Source organism: Solea senegalensis, linkage group LG18 (genome assembly GCF_019176455.1).
Source record: "Solea senegalensis isolate Sse05_10M linkage group LG18, IFAPA_SoseM_1, whole genome shotgun sequence".
Taxonomy (NCBI): domain Eukaryota; kingdom Metazoa; phylum Chordata; class Actinopteri; order Pleuronectiformes; family Soleidae; genus Solea; species Solea senegalensis.
This window is the reverse complement of record NC_058041.1, coordinates 10,993,971-11,021,061: the sequence shown is the minus strand read 5'-3', so window position 1 is coordinate 11,021,061 and position 27,091 is coordinate 10,993,971. Positions and strand designations below refer to the sequence as shown.

The following is a 27,091-nucleotide window of genomic DNA, read 5'->3' as shown; positions in this document are numbered from 1 at the left end:
GGTCGTTATGCAGATGAAAAAGAAAGAAGGAATGTGATGGCCACCATAGTTCCCTGAAATGCTCGGGAAAGGCCGGGGTGAGCAAAGGAGTCCTCTGTTTGTTACAATCTGCAGTAACACCATGAGATGTCACTAATTCGTACACACAGCACCCTCAAAAGGGTTCACTCAAGCCAAATTCTTGACACAATATTCTCTTGTAATGCAGACATCAGGTCTTACCGTGCTTCACATTTGGCAAAGGAGCCTTTGGAGTCCTTGCCACAGTTGCCATAAGGGTCACCAGCTGAGTTGACCTTTTCAAAGCAGATTCCTGGAGCTGGCTTGGCTCCTATCACACATGATCATACATTTATTATTTTTGAAAAATGGCGACCACAATAGAGACATGTACTTATTGTGTGAGCGGTGCAGCGGAGCCCTCAGTGTACCTTGTCCCCACAGTGTGATACACTGCTGCTCGTGGGTCTGGCAGATGCCGTTGTAACAGTAGCCGTCCACGCCGTGGCAGGCGTGGCCGTCGTGCAGGTAGACATTGGCGGGACAGTGAGGGCTGGTGCCATTGCAGAACTCTGGCAGGTCACACGAGTTACTCGAGTCACGGCATGGCGTGCCCGCCGGCTTCAGCTGCAACATTTAAAAACCGAAAATTGTAAATTGTAGCAACAATGTAAGCAAAGCAGGGACCCAAGCCTGGGGTCATAAGAACAGCTGATTACATTAGTCCATGACAAGTTTGTGAGAAATCCCCTTAAATTTTATGATAGGCTATGAACCAGAGACTGCAAAGACACCATGGTTGGAAAACTCCTAACTCAAACATAAAACTCAAATAAAACTTGCAGGGAGCTGAGAAGAGAACTGGAGAACTATCCTCTAAATTTTATTACTGGTGTTGATTTAAGACTCAGGGTAACGTCTTAATGCCAAGATGCTTTTGAATCAACTGTCATGATTTTTTTTTTTTTTTACCTGACAGTCCTGGCAGCATTGTCCATGTGCACAGACAGCATCCCCCTTTAGAGTGCACGTGGTAGCGTTGCAGCAGGGATTCATACATTCCTACAGATGGGAAATGAAATGAGAAAGTAAGCTTAAAATTTAACTCAAAATAAATGGATCATATTTCACCTCAGAGGCGGCGCTAAGACTTTGTTATCAAGAAGATTGCAACCTAGCAGGACGACATTCAGCAGCAGGTGGAAAAACCTTGGCAGGGAAGAGAAAACTGCATTTTCTACGTCTCTAAAAATAACGTTTCCATCTGACAGGACTTACAACTTCATTCAGACCTCTGTGGCTGTGACCTGATGGTAAGGGAAATTGAAAAACCGGGAGAAAAGTAAAGGGCAAACAATTTAAATGTTGCGTAACCTAGAGGAGTTGGCTTTTAAAAGTAATGCAAAAGTCACGGCACCATGCCAAGCATGACGTGATGTTAAAACTGATAAAAAAAACTATTTATATCTGTTTTTGGATAAAAACATTGGAAATTACCAGCAGCTTTGTGCACTATTCCTTCATAGTGGATAACTAAACCTCTGGTATAGGTAGGCAGATACGGTCCAGAAACTACTGGAGTTGATCCCATACATGTTGTAGTGTCATAAACATAGACTGCAAATAAAAGTGGATGTCTATCAGTCGGAAAAGCAAAGCCTAAGAAGTAAGATGGCAGCAGCAGTAACGTTGATGGTTTTAAAGGAAAATGAGCCTTCTTTTCACTTTATTTTTTATCGTCAATAAACATTATCCCGAGGAGTTAATGATCTCAGTCGCTAGGTTTAGATCCTCTCCAGTACACCATGATGTTATTTTTAAAATGATGTTCCCATTTAGAGCAATGAGCACATACGAGTGGACACTTCCACTATACCATGTTCTGTCCAAGCACTTACCCTAACCCCCTCACCAGCACTTGGATCCACCTCAGCACTCTCACCCTCCCTCCGTCAGTCCACTGTTCCTATCTAGTGGAGTTCTTTCCAAGACTTCTTCTATGTAGCGTATTCCTCTTTTGTAAGTCGCTTTGCATAAAAGTGTCTGCTAAATGCTTAAATGTAAATGTCTGAACTTAACATGTGACATTCAAATAACCAAAGTCAAGGCCTGAAAACTTTCATTTTGCAACTGGAAGACTATGTCAACTTTTATATATAGTTTTTTCAGGAAGTTACTTTATTCAGTTATTGTTTTCCTATCTCAAGTCATCCATCCATCCATTAAACAAAGCCCAACCCAAGGATAAATCTCAACATAAAATGTAATTTCTTTCTTTATAAGCACCCACAACAGTGGGATCGTAAAAAAAACAAAACATAAAATACTGCACACGTTTATTTGCAGTGCTGTGTCGCCAAGTTGTCTGATTTCAATATCTGTATAAAGTATTAGTGCTGCAACCGTGCGATCAGCCATTCACACCTACTTCTTCTGAGCTGCAGCCAAAACTCAGATTGAATATCTCGAAGACCTTGAAACACGTTTAATATTAAATGTGAGAGGTGTATCACAGGATTTTAAATCATTCTAAGAAAGAAATATTTTCTTGATGCTGGCTTTTATCGCGAGCCGTGCCCTGCACCAAGTCTGCAGCTCTCGGTGTTCTGATACAGGTGGAAGCAGGTGCACCCTTGAATCAGGGCTCAGCGTGTGAGCTCACACAGAATTGCTGTGTGCACCTGAGGGTCAGCTCTCTTTCCCTCTTGTCATTGAAGTCTGAGCTCACTGTACAGCCTGAGTGAAGTAAGACTGTCATGCAGGGCCTTCCAGACCTGCTTTCAGCCTGAAAACCATTAGGGACTTTCTCATGGACTCTTGGGCCAAAGGACACAGATGAATCACGCTGAAAAGAAGTAGCCTGTGATTGTGAGGACTAGGACCCGGCCTTTTTTCCCCCCTTAATGAGGCTTTTAATGGTGGAGAGAGGTGTTGTTCATTTTGTCTGTTGCTGCTCAGCTCTGTGGAGAGCATTATTATCGCTGCTGGCTCAGGCCTGTGGGACTTTGTTCTTTGTTTTGAAGGACAAGGCCACTTTCAGTCTGACCCTGGCTGGAGCCTGAACAGCTCACAGGGAAGAAGAGAAAAAAAGAATCACTGGGCATGAAGGTGTAAACAAATACAAAGAAGCTCACTCATGTCATGCAGCCCATTATATAATTCAAACTGTCCTTCCAAGTCATAATAGATGGCGCCTTCATTTCATGGTTTTGTTCGCGTCTCTGTCGATCGCGTCACGATTATCTGTTCTATCGTCCCGCAGTCAGAGCTGTTGGCAACATGTGCCATCATTACGTATGTGCATGCCAATGCAGATGCCTTTAAATAATTCATAAGTTGACAGGGCGAAGCTGTCAGTGATGTTTCCACTCAGTGAGTTGTACCACGATCACACAGTCCTCCTCCTGCAGAGAAGGAATAAATTCACATTCTAATCTGGATGTTTATTTTGTGTGTTTGTATTACTAGAGAGCAAAAAGTAAAAAAAAATCTAAATAAATAAACACATTCATTTTCTGCATAATATTGTAACCATCCAAGGGAGACTCACCAAAATGGTATATGCTCCTGTAAGAAGCCATAAGACCATCATATACTGTAAAATGCAAGTAAATTTGAAGAGAAACATGTTTCATTTGTGATGTCAAAAGGGAAAACACTACGCCACTGGCAGTCCTTAGTTCTAACAACATCTTTGATTATGTTAACCACAACTGCAAACATGGTGTTGGCTCATGTGTGCTACAATGAGATTGTTCAGCTCTATGTTGCCTTTACCACATGCAGTACAAAAAGTCATTCCCAGGTCGCAGGAGATTTATTTTTGGGGTCTCCAAATAACGTTGCCAATTTCATTTTTTCCCACCCTTTCAAGTCTGATTTATGTGTTGATGCTTTCAACAACATGCAGAACAGATACAGTATAAATAGCCAGAGACTTTATTATATTATTCGAAAACTTTCTCTTGTCATGATTTAAATGGTGAACTGGGTCACGATGGCTTTTCCCCTTATTAAAAGTTTGGGAAAGTAGACCCAATGCAAAACAAACAAGCTTAAATTCAAAAGGAAGCGAGCCTTTGCTCTTGGAATAATCCTGTACACTGTTTAGTCCCTTTTTCTTTTTTGTCACATAATTGTATAATTTTTGCTCATAATCAGATGTTTAATTGTCACCTTTCACTGTGTTGCTGGCTGGCGTTGTTCCAGGCTTAAAATGATTTTTTTACAAGGATTTGTATTGATGGAGGCACAGCCGTTTGGCAGTCACTGCTGTGCTGTTTGTTTTCGCTTTGGGAAGTGTTAGTTTGTGTCAGGCAAGTTGCAGAATCCCACACTGCTGCTCCTGCTTGGTTCATTTCTCAAATGTGGTAGATGTAATTAAAAATGATTCATGGCTAGTACTTACTGTATAGGAGAGATTTGCTTTCTGGCAGAAGTGACATACAGTAAAACAAGAGCGCTCAAGAATTATGGGATGCCTGGGATGAAAACAAAGCGTGTTTACCATGAGCTATATCATGCTCACCTCAAGTTCGCCACAGTCACACTCCTCTCCCTCCTCCACGTAGCCATTGCCACATTTCTGGCCACCGTAGAGCACTTTGACCTCAGGCATGTTGAAGAGACACATCCCGACGCCTTTGTCAAAACTGGCCGTCAGGTCCTTCTTGCTGCAGCTGCTGAACACGGTTGGGAACGGATACCTGCGAGCGACAGAGTCGACAGAGTCAGCGTTGGGACAACAAATGTGTTCCCCACAAGGGCCCTCTTCAGTGCGATGTAATCAGAGCTAATTGCTGCTAATCACAAAATCAATTAACCACTCGAGTTCAATACGCCCTCTCCAAAACTCAATCAGCATGTGAGACGCACAGGGCCCCACCGGCTTCTCCCTCCTCAGGGAGCGGGAGATCTGATAAGACATATTTTATGAGACAGTGAATCATAAAAACTCATACCAAAAAGTGCTTCCTTTGCAAGACTTGCAACACCCATAAATTTGGCCGAAACAGGGGGTTGTGTGTTTTTAATATTGTTTTTGGAGCAGACAGAGAGGGTGGTCTGCTGGATGGGGGGAAAGCACACAGCCTAGGGTTGTGTCTGCCAAAAGCTTTGTTACATACCTCATGTGGCTTTATTGAGCTTTTCTGTGATAATATAGTGCCTCGGTTGACAACGTGTGCATGTGTGTGTGAAGTGAACATGGATATGTGCGGCTCGTATTTTGCTCCCTATGTGTCTCTTCATAAAAAAAACCAAAAACACCATATGAGGTTTTTAATACATCCACCCACATCAGGAACATTCAGCACATGCAGGCCAGAAAGGGTGAATCAGTATGTAATATTCACACTTACACTGACTGTATCTGCTCTTAGAGATGAGAGCACGTGGGAGACATTAAGTGGGAGATCCAGGGCAACTTACTGTACAATCCCAAATGGTTTCTTTTACTTGGCTCTGTGAAAAGCACTTGACTTTTCAAAATGCATGCTGTGAAGTGCACCATCAATTGTGTCTTTACAGCTCGGCTACCTCTGCCACCCACTTGCCCATTTGGCCCTGTGGGCTCAAAGGGCTCATTTTCTCTCCTTAGCATGGGTCAGAGAGAGATTTTTTTCTCCCCCTGTCACAGCAGTGAGAGCACTAACTCTGCTGTAGTCAAGATAATAAATAAACGGAGCATGCAGCCAGCAACAGCAGCCGCAACCCACCCACAACAGATGGTTGTCAGGAGAAGGGAAGTCCAGATAAGCAAACTGTCATCATAGTAAATCAAACACACTCCATATATTCAGTCAGTGCATAATGCATTTTCCAAAATGACAGCAGTGGAAATTGGCTAGTTAGTTTGCAAAGTGCTTCTGGTCTAGGAAATGACAGTGTTCAAAGGACAGCAAACATGTCATGATTGTTGTGGCACTGGCGAGATCAATGCATCTTTTATTAAGCATGTTTAACAAAGAGCTTGTGCTTTAGGGCCGGTTTTATTCAGCCTGAGCTGTTGTGGCTTCACGGAGCAACACAAGCACAAACATGGTCCTTGATATAGTGTGACCATATTCAGTGGACCATTCTGGGACCCTTAGATGTGCTGCTCATTCTTGCTTGTGCACTTATAGATGTAGACCAAGTAATCTGTCTACCTAGTCTGTAATCGGGCTGATTTTTACCATCTTTTAATAATTGGTTATTACTCAGTTATTGCTCATTTTTGTACATTTACACATTGATTCTCAGAAAAATCTAACTTTTCATCTATCTTTTCATCCAGTTCATTTTTTTGATTTCCTGCATTATAATTTAGTTTAAACTTCATTTTTGTAGGCACAAAGTACAAATTAGAGAGGCAGATCAATCGTTGACCAAGTGTTGCTTAATAACTGTTTGTGTATAATTTGTTCATATTAAACTGTCATATTCTGTCCGATGGAGGAAAGAAAAATCAACCAAAAACAATGGCATTATACAATGATTTCTAGTGGTCCGTACCAGCCAAAGTGTTGAAACATAAATGTCGTGCTTTATGTTTTCTTAGCTGTTTTGGTATTTGAAGGCGTGTCAGAAGAGGACACAGCTGTAAATGTATGTAAGAGTGCAACACAATAATAGTTGTTTGGATTGTGATAAAAACTGGGACAATTTGGTTGTGAAAGTTAAAAAAACAGGGACATTTTAGAGTTTAACACACAATCCTGAAACAAACCGAGACACATCGGCGCCGTACCTTTGCAAGCTGATTACTGTCGCTCAAGCAGAGGTTTTAAAGAGTGCAACACGAGGTTAAATGAGGTGCAGTTCCACTTTGTTTTCATCTCCGAGGCTCTACCTTCAACTCATGATACATTTAGTCTTGGACGTTTTTTTTCTCCTCATTTTTATGCCGCTCACTGTTGACAACAAGTGGTGTTTTTCTCCCTGATTGGGTTTCACATCCAGTATGACTCTGAATATGTCATGACACCGCGTGAGTGTTTTGACATGACCTCAATCTCGGCTCGCCTTTGATTTCCGTCATGTGTGAGGGCAGTTTACGTCAACTCCTGCTGCTGACCCCGCTGACCCGCCCCCCCGCGCATCCACAGCCCCGCTGCTCTCTAACGTCAGCACTAACCAGAGGTTGTGTCAGGTGAAAGTGGGCTACCTTGACACAGAACTACAGGCACTCCGGCTTAAAGCTAAATATCAGAGTGGATTTGTAGTGGAGAGGAAAAGAGCTGCGAGGAATGTTGTAGTAATTCCTGTCTGTGCACCTCAGGGGATCCTGCTGTGATGAACAGCTGTCAAGGCTGCTGTTCCTAAAGTCAGGCCACTTCCTTGGCCACTGCTGTTCTTCCTTTCCCCTTTGCCCCCAAATCCTGAGCCATAATTGCTCGCTCAAGTTGTACCCACTCGCTATGCAGCATCCATCCAATATCCATGAACGCAGCCCTGCTCTTCAGTTACCAGCACATGCAATACATGACAAACAGTCACATCCTTGTTTTTGCTGTTTGTTTTTTTTAGAGTTGGATACATGAGCAGCTCGGGATCCAGCTGTTCTTTATGAGAGGCAATACAGAAATAATTGGTCTACCCTGCAACAGTGTGGGGGTGAGAGCAGAAATAATGACTGTGAAAAGTCAGAGGCATCGATGAATTACAGTCGATGGCATTTCACAGCTGCATTCCCCTGGGCTTGTAAAGCAGTTCCAGGGCCAGTCATCGTGTGCACATCTGGGGCTCACAGCAAACTAAACACTCAACAGCCACTCATCCCAAGGGAGTCTGGGCCCCCCACCTCAAAAGAAAAGACCTATCATGACCCTGTGACCTTCAGGGTTCTGCTCATCTTGTTCTACTTTTACAAAGGATGTGACAAGTTCACCTCTGCCTGATCCCAAAGACCGCAGTGCAGACCTGGGATCAACATCCTCCAAGTCATCCATTCACTGGCAGACCACGCTTAGAGAAGATCTGAACACTCCCATTTCATCCTGAATGTTCCCCAGATCTGATCAAAGAAACCACATTTGGAAGTGGTTTGAGGATGCATGTGACCACTCTCCTAAACATGCATGAATGCAATCCATCCTCGGGATGGATTAGAGACCACCTCATCAGCTGACGTCATCTGACTTACTGCAGTTTCAGTTTTCTTTCTCATCAGTGCTTGTACCGTACATTCGTTTATTTGCAGCCGCTGCCCCAATAGTCACGCTGGTTGTCATTGTCAAAAACATGAGTGTGAGGTCCAGTGTGTAAGAATGAGTGACATTCTTACACAGAATGAGAGACTGCAGATGATGGCCTTTGTATACCAGAATGGATAACGTTTTTCTAAATTTGCTAATTAGGCTTCTGCTTTAAAGTTCAGAACACAGACTCTGGCTGGTTTGTCCATTCATACCGGCACAAGAAGGTCGCCCCTGTAAAGAAAAACCTTTGCCTCATGTACATATAAAAGGCTTATTATAAGGCAACAAATATCACAATGTTTCTATTTTTAGAGCAGTAATACACTTAAACAAACATCCTTATGAGTAGTATATTCAATTTCTGACAAACAACAATGTTACTAGGGCTGAAACAATGACTCACTAAATTAATTGTAAACTATTTTGACATCGGTTTAAGTGTTTTTAAGGAATTTAAACAAGATTTCAAATTTTTCAGCTTCTTAAAATGGAATATTTTCTGGTCTCTTTGCTCCATATAATGAAGAAGTCATTAAAACTGAATAGAATGTTTGATTTTTGGACAAAAACAAGACATTTGAGAACATCATCCTTTCTAGGTTTGAGAAACAATGATCAACATTTTCTGACATTTTATGGACCAAACAATTATTCATTGAGAAAGTAATCGACATATTAATCAATTATGAAAGTAATCGTTAGTTTCAGCCCTAAATGTTACATACTAGACCTTTACGGCTGGCCTTGTGCTATGGGATCACTGAGGATCACTGAGGTGTTAATACCAGACCTGTGTTCCAGTTCTTCTCCGTACTGCCTTCTCCTGTTTGTCTCTTACTCACAGTCAGTGTTTGACAGTTGCTTCCTAAGCCTCAGAGGTTCTGTAGACGTGTACAAAGCCATCACTGCGACCAAGCTGCAGCAAAAGGCCAGAAGCAAGGCTCACCTGGATCAGTGGAGGGTCTGGTGATAAGAAACCACAGGACCTCTAAGATCTTACAGAGCAGACGTTTTTCAAACATCTCACAGAACTACTGCCTTTTACAAGGAGGTAGATGAACTGTGACAGGCAACTCAGAGTTTTCTAAAGAGTTAAAGAATTTAACCATGAAATGAAATAACCATGGAAGTGGAATGTCTGACTGTACACATCAGAAACAACATACTTTCCTTTCTGTCTCTACTGTCCTTTGGCTATTGTACGTTTCTGAACGTTTTTGAAAAGAGCACAAGCCAAAATTGTGTTATTTCGGAACACGTCTACAGATGTGCATCACAGTGCTTTAACTGCTTGTGGCACTTTTGGCAGAAATGTAGTAATGGGGGTAATGCTAATCATTTCCTGTTTATAAATGTGGCTAGGTTTAAACACAAAAAGGCAACTTGTTAGGGCCAGGAAACAAAAAAGCATGGTTTCCCCTCATTACATCGCAACATCCTCTCCATGAAAAAAGTCAGTCAAACATCCCCTCGACATGGAATAATCCACAACAAATCTGCAGTTTGCAGTTTCTACTTCAACTATAGTCTGCCTGCTTGATAGATGTCATGTTATGTTACATGGTTTTTTCCTTGCCATGAAACTGCACACACTGGTGCCCCGAGTCTAGTGACCTGTTGGACAGTTAAGTGATGAACAGACAGACGTTCCTTATATTTATAGCTCGATAATATTGCCAGTGCATGTTTATGTGTCACTTTGCAGCAGACCACAAATCCAAACTTTCTTTTTTTTTTCACCAGCAATAAGAAGCAAAGAATGTGATTTAAATACACAACTCCCTTCAGCCCATATTTAGTTGGGCAGAGCTCCTTGCTTCAGGAAAAAAAACCCACCCAATATATGTGACATCTTTTCTGCCATAAAACCCTGATCGAGCTTTAAATCACATCCGCTGGCCACCCCAGTGACACATATGCCAAATACGTTTCCATCATGATGAGAACATTTTGAACATACACAACACAAAATGTGCAAAAATCTTAATTTTTTTTTATCATGGTTTTATGAGGTTTTGGAGAGAAGTGGACCTCAATCTTCTGGCATGAATCTCCATACAAGCTAAATCAAACCTGACAACTGTGACTATGGCAACTAATTCATACTTGCCTCACAACACTCATTGAATATGAATTTTACGGCTTTCTTTGTGAACATAAGGGCGGGGCTCTGGCCAGTGACATTAGGTGATATGATCAGTTATGGCCTTTGGTGCCTGTCTGTCTGTCCTATGTTTTAGATACTGAAAAGCATTTTTACATTGATTTCCCTGTGGAACCAATTTAACAAGGCCTACTAGAGAGTTCCTGTTCTTCAGCAGGGCATGGGTCATATTTCTATGGCATGTCTTGGACATTTCTGTGATTCCTGATTATTTTATGACACAATACCTCAGTGTCTGTACAAAAATGTGCTCCAGTCATCACTTAGGACCTGACCTATGAGGAAATCAACCCTGGTTGAATAAAACATTCCTGGAATCTGTCTATCAATTAATAAATCAGTCTTTATGACACATGGCACAAATGATCTACATATTATCCATCAAAAAAATTTATATATACATTTATGTAACAGTTTTGTTATGCAAAGTTGTTAGTTTAGCCATGCACTGTGTACATTTTCACCACTTTTGGTGTGAATTGAGGACAGAAATGACATCATCTGCATCCATCTGGAAACCAGCTCCATTTTTCAAGTCTGTTGAATCATTTATAGGGCTTTCACACTGGTGTTAAGCCCATTTTCTTCGTGTATCATAAACCAGGCACCTGATTTGTTTCCGGGTTCACATAGTTAACGGCCCAATTGTGTTCATAAAAGACTGTCAGAATAATAGTAAACGACTAAGACAATCCACCCTAAAGACAGGTAACAATGGAAGTGAAGATACCCTGTGGAGTTCATGTGGTTGTGCACGTATTTGTTCCTGTGACTGTGGAGTAGCCAGCGGCGAGTCGATCACTGTACGTGTTTTATAGGGAGATGTAATCTCAGAGGACGAGACATGCCAACATGTTCTCATTTAGACATAATGGGGCAGAGCGATGAATGATGAGGGGGGGACGCAACAATTGGCCGTGACCAGTGTGAGCAGGAAATAAGCAGTGTTCTGTGCAGATGTGCGGCTGGCACTGGGACAGCTAACGCTTTTATTGCCCTCCCCTACCGCCACCTACCCGTAACCCCCAAACCCCTGCAAGCCCAGCGAAATAACAATGCACTGGATCTCATTATCTCCTCTGCACTGTTTCTGGAGCTACAGCAAATCCACACGACTTTGATGGGTCGGTACATAAGCAGTGACAAAAGAAGAACTGCTTGTATTCTATTTGATGAAAGGGAAGCACCAGCAAAAATAGCCCCAAAAAAACAAAACAGGTACTTGTCTCTGGCTGAGTGCAGGCAAGTTGTGCCAGCATTTTCAGATACGAAATGCAGGTGCTGGTAATCAGTGGGATATTTGTACTAAGACATCCAAGTTTAAGAGTCTTTATGCACAATCAGGTTGGACTTTGACAGGAACTCTGTGTTTTTCTGGAAAAAAACATGGCAATCAATGCTATGAAACAAAAAGAAACTGTAGCTGTCAGTGATGAAAAGCATCCAGGCGATCGCAGCAGTGCCTGTGTGTGTCCAAGGATTTTAAAGCATTTGTGGGCTGGACCTATGGATATAGTGTTGCCTTGGGCAGAGTATATTATACGTTACTGACCTAGAACTAAGTGTTGAAACAGAATCAGGGAACACACAGTTCCTAAACATCCTTATTTAAATGTATTGCTTTCTTAATCATGGATTTAAATAGTACAGCAGCAGCAAGGTGAAGAGGGATTTATTTTTGACACCAAAGATAAGATGATCCCTTCCTTTTGTCAGCAACAGTGGAAAAACACTTTATCTGTGCAAATTGGAACCAACATATGTTTAGCTTTGGCACACGAACCTTTTCCACATTTAGAGACGTTTGCCACTGCGACGTGCAACTTCACACGCTGATGTTCTGAGGGAAAGGTGATATGTTATTACTGACATAGAAAAAACGTATAATGGAGGGTTTTCAGATGTATTTAACTATTTATCAGGAGCGGCAGAGAGATTTTTCAACATTAAAGTTGCATGTACGTATGTCAAAGAATAGCATCACTCAAAATGCTGCAAATGTGAAAGAAAAGGCAACAGCAGGAGAGAGACCGAGCTGAGGCGGGTGAGAAAGAAATCCCTTTTATTTCTACTTTCTACTTAACTTCTTTTTCTATGTTTTCACTGTGTTGCCATTTTTGGACAATGTCCTTGACCAGGGATGCCCTCAGTCAGTGCTAAATTACAAATCTTAATGTTACTGTGTTGTTTTAAGTCTATAATTAAGAGTAGTGTTACCCCTGTTTTTCGTGAGTCTGGTCCAAACCAAATACAGAGGCATGTTTCCAGCGTAACCACCAGTCTGTGGCTTTCACACACCACTAGACTTTGGCTGGAAAGGAAAGCCAGTGTTTCCACCCAGAAGATACTTTTCACTCTGCTTGGTCAACGATAACATGACAGACATAACAATCCATGTCTAGCGATTATTCAATGACCGCACCTCACACTTGATCAATTGTTAGAGGCTTCTAACAGTGATGAGACAATATACAATATTATAAAAGCACTTAGAGTAAGTTAATCAAGGTGAATTTCTATTATAGTGAAGAAAAACATCAATATTTCATGTGAGTGACTTGAAAATCCTGTCTCACTCATCAACATTACAGTGCTTGTGATTCTGTAGAATCACAAGTGGAGCTGCATCTTCCCACATGACGTATTATTAATTCGTTCATTCATCATCTATGATCTTATTCAATTATTTTTCACAGAAAAATATGTATCCTAGCTGCGACGTCTCTCCCTCTGTTTAAGAATCTGAAAACATTACATTGAAACACATGTTTTTCAGTAATTGCAAATGTTTTGGTCAGAATAATCGTGGCGTAAACTTTTTAAGAGCACAACGTATCCGTGCGGAAGTTCTTTGTGAGTTGCCTACTGACAATACATTGTCAGTAAAGCAGAAAACTCAAATATGGAACACAGTCTGGTGTCATGAGACATACAGTAAACGCTTAAAATCGTCCCATATGCTTTTTACAATATACTGTCTTTTTACCTCTCGATTTTTGTGGGAAATGTCACTGTTCTGGGGGAAGAAAACTATTTCAAAGATTGTCCAAAAACAAATGTGAAACTATATGGCAATACAGGGATTAGGTAAAGTGGACACTCTCAATTGACCGTATAGGTGTGAGTGTGAGAGTGGCCGGTTGTTTGTCTCCGTGTCCCTGTGATGGACTTGCAAACTGTCCAGGGTGTGACCCCGCCTATTGCCCTATGTCAGCTGAGATTGGCACGGTAGAAGATGGATGAATGGATATTGGAATTTAAACTTTTTCCCCACTCCAAATGTGCAGTGTACACACTGCTACAGATCATCTACCTTGTGTCAGTATTCATTTGTGAATTTCTGCTGTTGCTGGATGTGCACCGTCACTGCACCACTGGAGTCCTTTTCAGAATGAGTCATATTATTACCTTAGGGCCTCAGCACAGCTGTTGAATCTTACATAAACCCAACAGCCCAGCTTGCCCAAGGCTCATTTTGCTTCTTGACTGATAGAAAATACATTATAAAAGTTAACGATGGCTTGACATCATGATGCAGCTCGTACGGTTTTGGAGCGAGACGTCACCCTGAGACTGATGAAGGCTGAAATAAAACCCCAGAATAAGTGGATATTGCAGTGCAGGAGTAAGGAGTCGGCAATCTGTGCCAAGAAAGACGCTGTGACTCACCCAGTGGAGGGAGTCATAATGCAGCCACCTCGATCCACTGTCACCCTGCAGCCACACCCTCGTTCTGGCGTGTCGTGGTTCATTCCAAAGTTGTGTCCGAGCTCATGGGCCAGTGTAACTGCGGCACCCAGGGGGTTGTCCGAATGGTCCTGACAAAAAAAAAGATCACACATGCAGAAATGAAACTTGCCATGTCATTGAATAATTAATATAAAACACTTTAAATAAATGACACTGATTTTCAAGTGTATTTCTAACCTAGAAATGATGCAATAAGCAATGTCCCATAACAAAATGTGTTCAGTTTGCAGTTTGGTTGCATGCAAACAATAGTTAATTAAAAACAGACATTTCAGATTACATACTCTGAGGAAAATGACAAATAAAAAAAATGTTTTATGCAAGCCAACTTATTGTTCCCCATCGGACCCAATGCAGAAACATTACTCAAAACAAGCGAGTGTAATTGCATATTGCCAAGATTACAAACAATGCTGCTGGATCTGTGCTTATCAGAGCGTTTCCACAGCTCCACGGTGTGGCACTGAAATGAGGAATGAAAGCGCAGAATGTGGGCTGTCACGTTTAGCTTGTTCTGCAAACCTTCCCAGAGCCAGATGTGTGGCTCCATCCTCAAAAACCTCCCAAATGGAGGCGTGAGCGAAAACGAACAAAGCGATCACAAAAAGATGAGGGGAAAAACTCTGAGAGGGCATCGCAAAGATCACACAGCTAATCAGAGCGAAGATAAGAGAAATTGAAAACAGGGTGAGGATGAAGCAAAAGTAGCACACAGGGTGAAAGTTGCTGCTTGCTGAGTTTTCCTGCAAGGTGTGTAAAACCTGAACACACCAAGAGCTGGGATAAATAATATATTGACAGCGATCAGCCCTTGTGGATGCAGAGCTGTGCGTCAGAGCACCTTGTCTCTGGAGTCGTCGTCACTGTGCATTATTCAGTAGCGCTGCGCAACTCAACTTCAGATTGATGAACTGCGCTGTTGGGGCCTTTCAAAGTAACGGTCATCACCTGTCAACACGGCCCGAGTTCATGCAGAACAAAACAAAAACCTAGAAAGACCAAACAACTGATGCAAATGAAGAGCTCACTGCATGAAATTGTCTTCCGTGTTGTTCCACCCCACAAAAAAAAATGAATGTAACATTCAGGGATGGTAAATGGAGATTCCAGATGGTCTGGAAATGGATGTTTAAGATTTAACTGTCTGGAGAAATAACAATAAGACCCACCAGGGAAGACAATTAATGAGTTTAAAGGCACTTTGTAAACAAAAGACAACAGGGTTGCGATTTTTCCAAGCTAGAGAGTCTGTACTTGAGACGGATCCCCTGTCTGTGACCTGATGTATGTATGTATACGGAGCTTTATGATAATGACTGAGCCTTTACTTTACCATCTGGGAGGACAAGAGTGAAGAACCATCTGGGACAAGCCGTAAACCTTACCATGAGCCAGCCAGGCTACAAGACAAATATCCACTCTGAAGCAGAGTCCTGAATAATAGCACGGATTGCATGAATACAAGATGATTTGAACACATACTATAGGGTTACAGTTCTGTAATGGCTGATCATTTACGACATGCCCCTGCATTTTCATTCAGGCTGCCTAGTTTCTCTCATTTGTTGAGCAAAGGTTTCCACTCACGTAATCAATACACGCTACGGTTTATCAGCACAAATTGGAGGGCTTCTATATAACCCTGCATTCCCGTCTTCCTGGAGAAAGAGTCAATGATGTGTGTCCCCTGAAGTTAATATTGGTTAATATCAAGTCTGGAATCCTCAGCTCACCCCTTACACAAGAGACTCAGGGGGGAGAAATATGAGAGTATTATGTCAGACTGGAGGGAGGTGGAGAACAACGCAGAGGGTGCAGAGCAGGAAAAGAAAATAATGAAAGGATGAAATGAATCTTTCTCTGCGAGAAGTCAGACTCACGACAACACAGCAAATATAGTACACGTACCATGACTATTCCTCCAGATTGGTCAGCGGTGCACATACTCATGATGGGTGCCATACCAATGGTGGTGCCCTGGAAATACACCCCACTAAAAATGGATAAACAAAGGTTATCATTCAGCATTCAGTGTGTCTGCACATGGTAAAGGTCCGCGGCGCCACAGGGTGCTGGTGTAGAATTTCAAATCAAAATATTGTAGGACTTTCTCAAATGGCCTGGAAACATTTCACTGGCTTTTTTAATAGGCCTGCACATCGAATACATGTTTAATGTCGTATTAAAGCAACTTTATTCACCTTAAAATAACAGCTTGAAGGCTCACTGACATGTAATAGGGAGAGTGAGGCCCATTCTACACCTAAACCTCTGTTTAGGGAGGAATTCAGTGAGAAACTGTGTGACATAATTATAGTCAGCAACTAAAGTTGTCTGAATCAGGCAGCAAGTTCAAGGGAAATGCTGAACTGAGGTCAGTTGAAAACAAATCATTGTGGTGTGTCCCGAGGTCCATGGTTGTATATTTTCATCTAATTTCCTTTCATCTAATTTCCTAATGCTTTATAATTGAAACATTTATCTTATTTCATTATTGTCAATCCAACACATGGAACCACAAATTGTTAATGTTTTGTTGTCATGACAAATTAAAATTAGTAACAAATTAATTAAAGTCACCATTTTGTTCTCTATAATGGGGCTCTATTACCATGCAAATGACTACGATTGATTAAAAAATTTATTCAAAATTTAATTATTGTGTTGGTATTAAATCATCTATGCCGAGGAAAAAAAAAATCCACTCTGCATCTTAACTCAACTCAAGAGTAAACAGCTGTCATACAACAAAACATAGATAAAATACAGTTTGGTCTAATATTGTGCTGTCAATAACTTTGGAATTCATCCATATCTTCCAAAGAGTGGATACATCTGGGTATACTGTAGAGGAAACATGCAAATAAATGAGGTGTACCTGATCAGTTGGGCATTGTCATGTGGCTTCTGAGGCAGCAGCTTGACCTTCCTCCAGTCTAAGAACTCGTGCAAGGTGGTGAAAGGGTCCTGGCTGACAGGACACTTGTCCACGTCACTCCACACCTCCAAGCCAACCAGAGCCACTCGGATATTCAAAGACCTGTAGAACTGAGAGGGGAGAGAGCTTTGGATTAAGGCCAAAAGCTTAAAAGCTGTTCCTCTTAATATTTCGTTTACTCTATTCACTTTGCGTTACCTATCGAAACACAAATGCTTTTTAATAGTTATTTTAAAAAGATGAGTGGCTCTAAAGGATTCCTTAATCATTAATCAGTGAACAACTTTCCCGGTGAATAAATCACCTTGTGCTTGTGTTTTATTAAACCAGCGCCAACACTATGTCTTATTACTGCAGCCTCTTTATAACGTTTCTCATTCACGTTATGGAATTGATCATGCATTCATAATCCAATCAGCCTCGGCTCTCGGGTTGGTTCATTCTCACCAGGCTTGATATGACCTTGAATAAATCACATCACAAACACCACTTCCTTTCTGTTGATTTGATTGTTACCTTGTCCACGTAATTGGTGATCTCAGCCAGCCGCTGCTTGACCCTCTCCATGTCCTTGCCTTGCTTCTGAAACTGATCAACACAAACACACATGCAAGATGAAGAGGTGATCCATGTTCTTGAATATTAACTATGTTCATAAAGACATTATTCCGGGCATATTAACACCGTAACAGCTGTGTAAAGTCTTGGAGCTACAAGACACCCAATCACAGCATTCACTTTGTTTCCAGTGGTGCTTCTGCTTGACTTACTATCATCAGCTCCTCAGTGAAACTTTTTGGGAGTAGTCAATGAACTTTTCACCACAGATGTAGGCATCATTTTAGCATCTTTATCTGTTGCATGTGTCTTAAACACAACACAACCTCTTCCTGCTTTAATGTAAAAGAACCCCAGTGTTTCAGTTCACTGAATGCATTCTTTTTATTTCCAATGAAGCTTCATTGTGAAATATGATCAGGACAGAACTAAAGAACGAAAGAACGAGATCGCAGCCGAAAGCCAAGGTGGCCGGGCTCAGCCTTAGAGATAGGGCGAGGTAGGCGGCCGTCTGGGCTTCCTTGCTAAGGCTGCTTACCCGACGACATAGCAGAAGCTACACTGACGCTCTGCAGCAAACACTCCCTGTATGAAGGACAGATGCCCACGAGATGCAGCAGACACAGCTGCTCTCAGGCGCTGCACGTGCATCCTGTGTGAAAACCAAGTAATGACAGAGAACGTCACATTTCTGAATACTTTCAAAGGAATAGCATGGCACAGTATTTGTTTGAACTTGATTTTTTTGGGGGGGGAAAGTGACAGCCCAAGTCACTGAGGGTCACTTTCTCTTATACCGCCTTCAGATCTTGAGACAATTCAAAATGTGCATAATAGATTCACTGTCATTTGTGAGTCAAGTGGGAAGAGGGATGAAACTGGTGCTAGACAGTGAAATAGATGAGTAAGCACACATCAGAGGCAACCGTAAAAGGTCTGCTTCTCATGGGAGATGCAGGGGCCATTAAGCATGTGACCTCTGAACCTCATTCCTGCGGGATAAGGCAACTGAGGCTGTGTGACCTCTGCTCACCTCTCTGTTATCAGCCACAATGATCAGCTCCACATACTTGGTCGTCGTCTGGGCATTGCGTTTGTGCTGCGAAAGAGAGCAGACAGGGAAAAGGTGGGTGTGAAGGAGAAACAACGTAAAAAAGAGAGGTAGAGGTTAAGTGACAAAAGAGGCCAGAAAGAGCAGTAAATGGGGGAGGAAATGACAAAGTGATAAACCAAGAATTGAGGAGAGGAGAGAAGAGTAAGGACATTAGGTGGACGCACTTAACCGCAGCTAAGTGGAAAGAGCTGTCTAAATTTAGCAAGTGGCCACTCAGTATGGCTATATTTTTTTTTTTTTTTTACTCCACTCCGTACAAAAGGAAGCTAAAGTGAGAATCAGCAAAAAGCTATCAGCCACTCTTTGAGTTAGAGTTTGACTCACTAAGAAGAGCCAGTAATGCCACACAAACCTCTGATAACACTGGCTTATTAACTAATAAATCACTATTGTGGACAATAGTGTCAGCACTGTTTGCATGTACAGTAGGATATAAAGTCACTGTTTACGAAGCAGATGTATCCTTGGTTGTATTTCCTCTACAAAAGTCAAAGAGCGTGAGACTCCACCTGCACACTTGGATAGTGGAGTATGGATTTGTGAGTGTATCTGTCCAACAGAAGCAAACTTTAAAACCCCTTAAAATTCTTCCTTGCTGTACATTAATCTATGTTTCCTTATATTTGTTATGTCTTTAGGACCAATTCTGGCATAAGCATTGACCTCGTCAGGACCAGTTATCCTCATGGAGACCAAAACCTGGTCCTACTTGAGGCAGAAACTAATTTCTGAGGAACTGGTTAAGTTTAGGGCTAAGATTGTGAGTAACATCTTTAGGAGCACAGTTGTGTTTTGATCTAAATGCAAACAAAGGCTACGCAATAACTTAAATGAACATATATCACCATTGTGTTAAAATGCTAACTGTTGCTAAAAAGATCATAAATGTCTGAACAGAATTTCAGGGCAACATCCACAGTAATCCAGTCTGGACCAAAGCAGTGAACTGACTGATGGCCAGTGCCATCCCAACAGCTATGCTGCAATTGAGGTACAAATAAAATGACTGAAAAGATTGAAAATTATTATTATACATTAATTAATGTGCATAATGTATTCACAAATCAGAAATAATTGGAAAAATACAAGGAATAGACATTGTGCTGATATAGTTCATTTAATCTAAACACTTTCGTGCTGTATTAGCACCTCACTTTTGCCTCAAACTGATATCAAGCCAGTTTCACCTGCACACACACGCACACACTCACTCTTTCCACTCACACACGCTTGCAGATCAAACTGTCCTGCTGGCTAAGTGTCACACTGTGGCCTTTTTCCAGTCTGAGCCTCTTTATCCTCGCGGGCCTGGCAGCGCAGGTCCTCTCTGCTCTTATCTGTCTCCTCCATAGATAAGCCGGGATGGGCAAGTGTGCTCTAAATGCACCCTATGGTGATAACCATGTATCTAGGAGGCCACTGTGAGGAGATGCATGTGGACACTACAGTGAAGTGAATCCCTCTTTCTTGAATTTGTGACTAGGTGTGAATTTATTTTTATTTACTAAGCTTCCGCTGTAGAACTAAACCTGCCACAGGAAAGTGGATAAATGTGGCTTTAATAAATTATATAAATATAAAGGAGACAATTTTGAATTGTGAAAGACAGTATCCAACCTTTTACAATATTAAGCTGCAGTGTGTAACGTTTTATAATTTATGTTGTTTGGTGGTTTGTGAACAGAAAAGATGTAACATTATTATACGCTGCATCCTGTATTTGAAAACTCTGTCAAGCAATACTATCAGACCTGACTGAGGCAGTTGGAGATAAAAAGTGGGAGGAGTAGAACTAACTTCTGAAAGTTTTTGTTGTCGCTTCTTTGTGTTCAAAAGTCGTAGTGTTGTCATTTGTCTTGACGTAAAACAAATCACTTCATGTGTGCAGTGAGAGAATGTCGCCGGGCAACACGAGATCTAAGCACTGCAAGACTAAGAAACACAGAGAGTTGTGTGGAGCTCATAGGCCTGATCAGCATTTTCTTCTTCGTCCCTTTGTTCATGCTGTACACTCAGTGGTTTAATGTCAAAGAAATATGGTAAAGCGTTTTCATACATTATGCAAAATACAATAAACTGTACAGTGAAAAAATGTAAAACAAACAACCGTGAACGTGCAGCTTCAGAGCTTTCAATCACATCGCAGTCTTCATTGAGTAAATGGAGCTGGCTCAGGTGTGGAGACGAGGATGAAAGGGGAACAATGGAGCTTTGTGATTAGCTTCTCTTCCTCCTGACACAGAATCGACGACCACCCTTAGTGCCCTATTTACTTTAGGGCTTCTAATCCAATCAAGTGAACTGAGTCGTTCAATCCATACAGTCCACTTCAGAAATGATCCCACCACCACATTATGTTCCACCCTGTGGTATCCTGTTTCAACCACAGAAGATAAGTCTCTCTGCCGCTGCACGTTGCGCTGCAGTTTAACGGCTTGGACTGAAACAGTTATTGGTGACAGTAGAGATCTGCCGGAAGTCCCGTTGTTGACGTGAATTTCCTGTCCGCCAGCCATCATATCTCTGTAACCTTCTCTGCCCAGTGTGCCTCTCATCATCACAGGGCTCTGTGCCAACATGCCTCTTTCTCGTCAGGCCCTCGAGCGGGACACGTCGCAGCTTATCAAAGCAGCAGCAGCAAACCTCAGTGCCGCTACACAGTGGGCAGAGGTGAACTTGCCCTGCGTTCGTGCCACCGAAGTCCAGCAAATATGACGTTACATGCCCACTTTTTGGCTCGGAGGAGCTCATTTGGTTATAACTATGGACGTTTGAAAAGTACTGCACTGTCTTATCGGTTTTCGCTTATTTCATCGCCTCAGGGATTATTGGGTTTGACCACCTCCCTTATTAATCACATCTGTTTTCATTTATTCTCCATATTTTCCCTTCTAATGCTGACAACGCTTGCTGTGCTATGTAGGGCGTAGTATTTTAAACAAATAAAAAGGGACACTGTGATCACATAAACAACCCACACATTTTTATAAATCATCATAATCTTTGTCTGGTTTTGTTATCTTATCCCTCCTGTGTTTCTGCAAGGTGATAATTGTGCTGTAGTCAGGATTTGTTCCCCTCTGCCAAATCTCTGCAGCCCTCTTAACACCGAGGACAATAGCAACTATTGATGCCAGCAGTATAATCACCAGCAGGAATCAAGATGTACAATAAAACATCACAAAAATCACTGCATGCATAAGTAATAAACTAATAGGGAAACTGCAGGATGATTTAGCCAACACAGCCACATGCTTGGTCTGCTTTCCAAAAGCTATCGACTCCATCTCTATGTGCCCATAATGAACTGATTAAATTATTGCAAAAAATAAAAGTCAGTTGTAGGAAAAATGGAAAGTCCCCTTACATTAACTCTATCACACATATGAGATGTGTGCTTTCGGTTCCTGGAACATGTGTTTCATCTTTCAAGCCGCCTATCTCTGTGTAATTGGACTGACCTGATAAATCACCCGTGTCCAAACCCCAACACCCCTGCTACCTCAGTCTGTTTTCCACTTACAGGCACTCATCATCTTTAAAGCCCAATTCCTCTGAGGATAGAGACTCTCTGGAACCATTGCCCGTACGATTTATCCCCCATGATGGGTGGGGAAGTAAGGAACAGAGCAGGCTGTAGGACGGGGTGGGGTTTCTCCACAGCAATCTGTTTAATTCTGGATGGACGGGTCCGACTGGAGACATGATCTACAATCCTGCATTCAGATCTCGCTTTCAGGCAAAGTTGTAGCCACTTAACAGCCAATGTCCTTTTTCATGAGCATTTATCAGCCCTAGCTCTCCATACGCTTCAGATCACTAATGGACACAGTCAGATAAGATGGAAGGAATGAGTGAATAATTTAATCAGCAGTCGTTCCTAAAAGATATAGCCGGCCACTTACCAATATTTACATTGCAAATGAGCTTGTTAAAGAGGGCTGAGATAAGTGATTGTTCAGACTGGGAAAAGTCGGAATCCAAATGTTGTTTGCAAAAAGAAATACTGTTGACCACATTTTAAAAACTGCCAACCGTGTGGTGAGAATATATTTCTCTTTGGCTGTTGAGGGATTGTTTTCTGACAGCACTGCTGGTTAAAGCTGTAGTCTGAATAGCAAACACAAAGACTCTGTTCACAACTGCAAACTCAAGTGGAGTCGATATGATATTCAGGTTATTGGTCAAAGCTACTGGTTCGGATATTGTTGAATTAAAAGGGGAAGATTTGATATGATCCAAAAACCCTTAATCCCACGTAAATGGTTTAAAAAGCCCAGGCTATAAGCACAGACATACACCGCCAATGTCATGTGACCAGACTGTGAGTGAGGGGTGCAGTGATGGAGGACGGTGGACTCATTTTAAGATAAAAGAAGAAGAAAAAAACAGACACATGCCATTTGATATCCATGGTGTGATCACCATATAATTTAGCATGTTAACATTTGCTAATGATCATTATTTGAAACCTGAGGCTGACGGTAATGCCACTAGTTTGAAAGAAATGACAATAATTAAAATGTTGACCATATAATGACACTGCCTGAAAAGTCAGAGGATTACACCATCTACACCACATTTTTATGACCAGTTTTATAACCAATGGTTATTATAATTTCAATGCAAACCTCATTGTGGCACCAGAAAAAAAGAAGGGGTTGTCAAAAGTCCTCTGGGGGACTGCAAAATGTCATGGCAATCAATAAAACAGTTTCACTAACATGCACCGCCACCCACAAAGACAATGAACGCAATAAAAAAATGAGGTTCTTACAAACCACATTGTCAGTACACAGTTGCTGTTCAAAATCCTTACCCTTGTGCCGAAAGACCTGAATGGACTGTTGTTGTCTGCTGGGTCAGTTGGAAAAGATATGTTGAAGTCGTGGCCACAGGTGCCAGGGGCAAAACTGAGATGTTTGGCTGAGTAGATCCAGTGAGTACCATCACTGTGATCGGCTGATGGTTCCAGTACATAGGATTTGTCTTCAAGAGATATGAAACCCCTGTAGAGACAGATCTCTCTGTGGTTAGACATGACACAGAATCAAAAGATCAAGTTATATATCATTCTCATTATGAAAGTGATCCTACACCATTATTAATAGTAGCTACTGCTTGAATTAGTGCTTGCTGTGGCAGACTTTATGCCGTATCTCTTAGTCTTTCCATTGTTCCAGACAGTCTTTCCTCTTTCTTAACTTTTCTCATCATTTAAAAGCTCCGTGCGTGATTTAAGTGACAACCTCGCGTCTGATTCTCACAAACCTTGCACAATATCCACAGCACATGGACTCATACTAAACTCCCAAACTCCCCCAAAAGTATTAGCACTGCCAACCCAAGCCAAAGGCTATTTGTCTCCGTGAGAAGGCCAAGCATTTTGCAGCTCTGTCGAAAAAGGTCCTGTGCATGTGTCTTTGTGAAGATAGATTCAAGCCGAGCTGACATGAATATAAGGATCAAGGTCAGACGCAAAGGTGTCACAATCAGGCAAATCACTGTGCAGAGGGTGTATACAGACACTTGGCTGGTTTGTGTAAACACTCTTGATGGTGTCCAGTGATATTACTGCAATCATTTCTCCTGGTTGACATCTGCAAACACACTGTTTCCAACACTTAGACCGCTCACTTGTGTATAGGGTGTCGTCTCAGCGCATTAGTTCAGATAGAAGCACGGTTTATTAAGCCCTGTTGGTATGATATCTCCTAAAGCAACCCAAAACCTAACGTGAAATCCAATTTATTATGATTTTATATGTTTAGTTGAGTCATGATTTCCGTTGGTTTTCATAACAAAGAATAAAATAGCTGATAAAATCTGAGCAAATTTAAAACATAAGGTTTTCTGTCGACTAAATTTGGGATTTGGCGTGATTGGCATCTCTTGTGTTTCCCATCTGAGACAGTTACAAATGACTTGGACTTGACTACAGTGACACTTAATTCATTTGAATCTTAAGAGAAATTAAATCACTCTCAACTTGGAAGACTTTGGCAGGTACGCCTTGTGACAATTTAGTTCGCTTGTACATCAAATAAAAAGCTTCTCTGTAGAAGATACTGGAAGAGTTATATGTTGATTTGCTTGTGAAATCTTGTGACTTGAACTTCTCTTGATTGATGTTCAATTTGACCTGCACTGCCCCCAAAAGTACACAAGTTTATAGTTTATCACTTACTTAATCCCAGCACAGGTACTGAGGCTGACGTCTGAGTTTACGTGACCCTCCACCTCACCGTGGTAGTAGCAGTTTGCCTGAGGAATCACAAACAAGAAGAAGTGAACTTACATGGGGGAAAAAAGTGTTTAGTTTTGCATACAATTAAATAACAACAGTTCCAGCAGATAGCAGTTTAATGTTGGGGGAATAGGCTTTTGTAGTTTAGCAGCAGGAGTCATTCCCACTCATCACCGCAGGCTAATGGTGACTGAAATCTTTTCCCAGCACGGTCTTTTCATGCTGTTGCATTCCCAGGTCCCCGCTTTCATGGACCACCTGTCAAGCTGAAGCAGCAAGTAAAGAGAGTGAATTAAAGCCATGTTTAGTGAACCACTCCTGGCAGCAAGAAGGCCCGGAGGAAGTATCTGGTTTAGAGTAAAAACAGACTTTCTGCAACAGTTAAGACGACCTCGCTCAGGTGAGGTCTGCGCAGCCGCCTCTCTGCCACCCTGTTCTGGAAAAGTAGGAAATGTAAGTTTTCCACCCCTCTTCCACTCCCTCTAAATATAGAGTAGAGGCAGTAAATCTCAATGTCCGGGCTCCTTCAACATGGCTAAGCTCCAGAGGCTGCTGATTCTGCACATTCACAGTGTGAATGTGTTTCTGGTGTTAAAAGAAATCCTTGCTAAATCTTGCATCACAGTGCTTTCTCACAGCAATCCTGCAATGAAAGGATGATGGGCCAATTAATGTTCTCTCATTTTGGACATGAGTTACTTAAAGCGGAATAGCTAAATAGTCTCGATTTATAAGGTTGAATGTCCAATTTTGACTTTGTCACAAGTAACTTAATACTGAAAGCAGCTTTTAGCAGTATTTTTTATTTAATAAAATGTTTCATTTTCATTTGGTATGAAGTATTTTGTGAGGGACACTATGGTTTGGTATTTATCAATGAATTCTGGACCTATGTGCATTTGATTAAAATTAATGTGACTCCACTAATCTACACTGTGTAGATTTCATTTGCAAATAAAATATTTACAGGTTGTTCCAGTGCTTCCAAAAGGACAAAGCTCCACTACATAGTTGAGTGAAAACAAAAACGTACCAAAGCCAATAGTCAAAGAGCTTAAATGTGAGTTTAATGAGACATATCACATCTTTACTAATAAGATGAATAAAATAGTGATGCATTTTTGCTGTTTGCACATTCCATAAGAGTTCATCCAAAATAGCAAGCAGACATTATAACAGAACTCATTTAAAGACTGTGCAAGCAAAGCACCAGAGATATTACCAGGATTTATACCCTTTGCTCTCAGGACAGCCTCAATTCTTTGAGACATACACTATATGGACAACTGTTAAGTAATTCAGGTGTTTTAATTTGGCGTTTAATCTTCTAATCTTTGCACTTCAGCATACCAAGACATTTTGAACAATGCTATGCTTCCAACTTTGTGGCAACAGTTTGAGGAAGGTCCTTCTCTATTCCAGTGCACAAAACAAGGACTGTGAAGACTATAAAGTTTGGTGTGGAAGTAGTTGATTGGCCCGCACAGAGCCCTGAACTCAACCCCATTGAGCACCTTTGGGACATTGCGAGCCAGGCCTTCTCGTCCAATATCAGTGCCTGACCTCATAGGTGCTCTACAGAATGAATGGACACAAATTCCCATAGAACCATTTCTAGGAGTCACCTGTTCTGTCACATCCCAGAGGTGTTATCTTAGATTTCATAGAGTTCAGACTTTTATCATGATAGAAGATGGTGAACTGTGGCACATGCCAACAACGAGACTCATATGGATTGTCACACTAGATTCTTGATTCTTGTTGTTGACCCCTGCACACATGTGTCCTCCAGACACCAGTGTTGGTGAGTGTGTGTGCCATGTAAGTATCAATGTGTTGTGTATTCTATCCTCGCTTGGATGCCACATAATTGATTCAACGTCCTCCTATTATAGAAACATTAGTTTTGGAAAAATAGGATTCATCATGGACATAAAGAAAACAATATCATATTCTGGTAGCTACTGGAAATAATAGATCTAAAACCACATGTCTTCCACCATGGAGCCACTTTCCATATCCCCATCTAGAGGTGCATTGAAAGAGAATAATCTGTGATAGTGAGAGAAAGAAAAAAAAATGCAAAGACAGGACAACCCGACATGAAATATGAAATTTTTGTATAGTGGGGGAGGAAGAG

The 27,091-nt window shown here is 41.6% G+C and overlaps 1 protein-coding gene and 1 long non-coding RNA gene across 2 annotated transcripts in view; one reads left to right on the top strand and one right to left on the bottom strand.

Annotated features, from left to right (window-relative positions):
- LOC122758873 overlaps positions 1-27,091 on the top strand; it is an 84,496-nt gene that overhangs the window by 17,744 nt on the left and 39,661 nt on the right. The gene's annotated exons all lie outside the window — the stretch shown is intronic.
- LOC122758868 (disintegrin and metalloproteinase domain-containing protein 12-like) overlaps positions 1-27,091 on the bottom strand; it is a 74,845-nt gene that overhangs the window by 11,278 nt on the left and 36,476 nt on the right. Inside the window, exons 5-15 of the mRNA XM_044013249.1 lie at positions 24,892-24,968; positions 23,524-23,713; positions 18,624-18,689; positions 17,549-17,620; positions 16,973-17,142; positions 16,003-16,087; positions 14,014-14,162; positions 4,529-4,706; positions 973-1,062; positions 432-627; positions 223-331 (exon numbers count right to left, since the gene is read on the bottom strand). Coding sequence (XP_043869184.1) covers positions 223-331; positions 432-627; positions 973-1,062; positions 4,529-4,706; positions 14,014-14,162; positions 16,003-16,087; positions 16,973-17,142; positions 17,549-17,620; positions 18,624-18,689; positions 23,524-23,713; positions 24,892-24,968 — 1,382 coding nt within the window. The remainder of the gene's footprint in view (positions 1-222; positions 332-431; positions 628-972; positions 1,063-4,528; positions 4,707-14,013; positions 14,163-16,002; positions 16,088-16,972; positions 17,143-17,548; positions 17,621-18,623; positions 18,690-23,523; positions 23,714-24,891; positions 24,969-27,091) is intronic.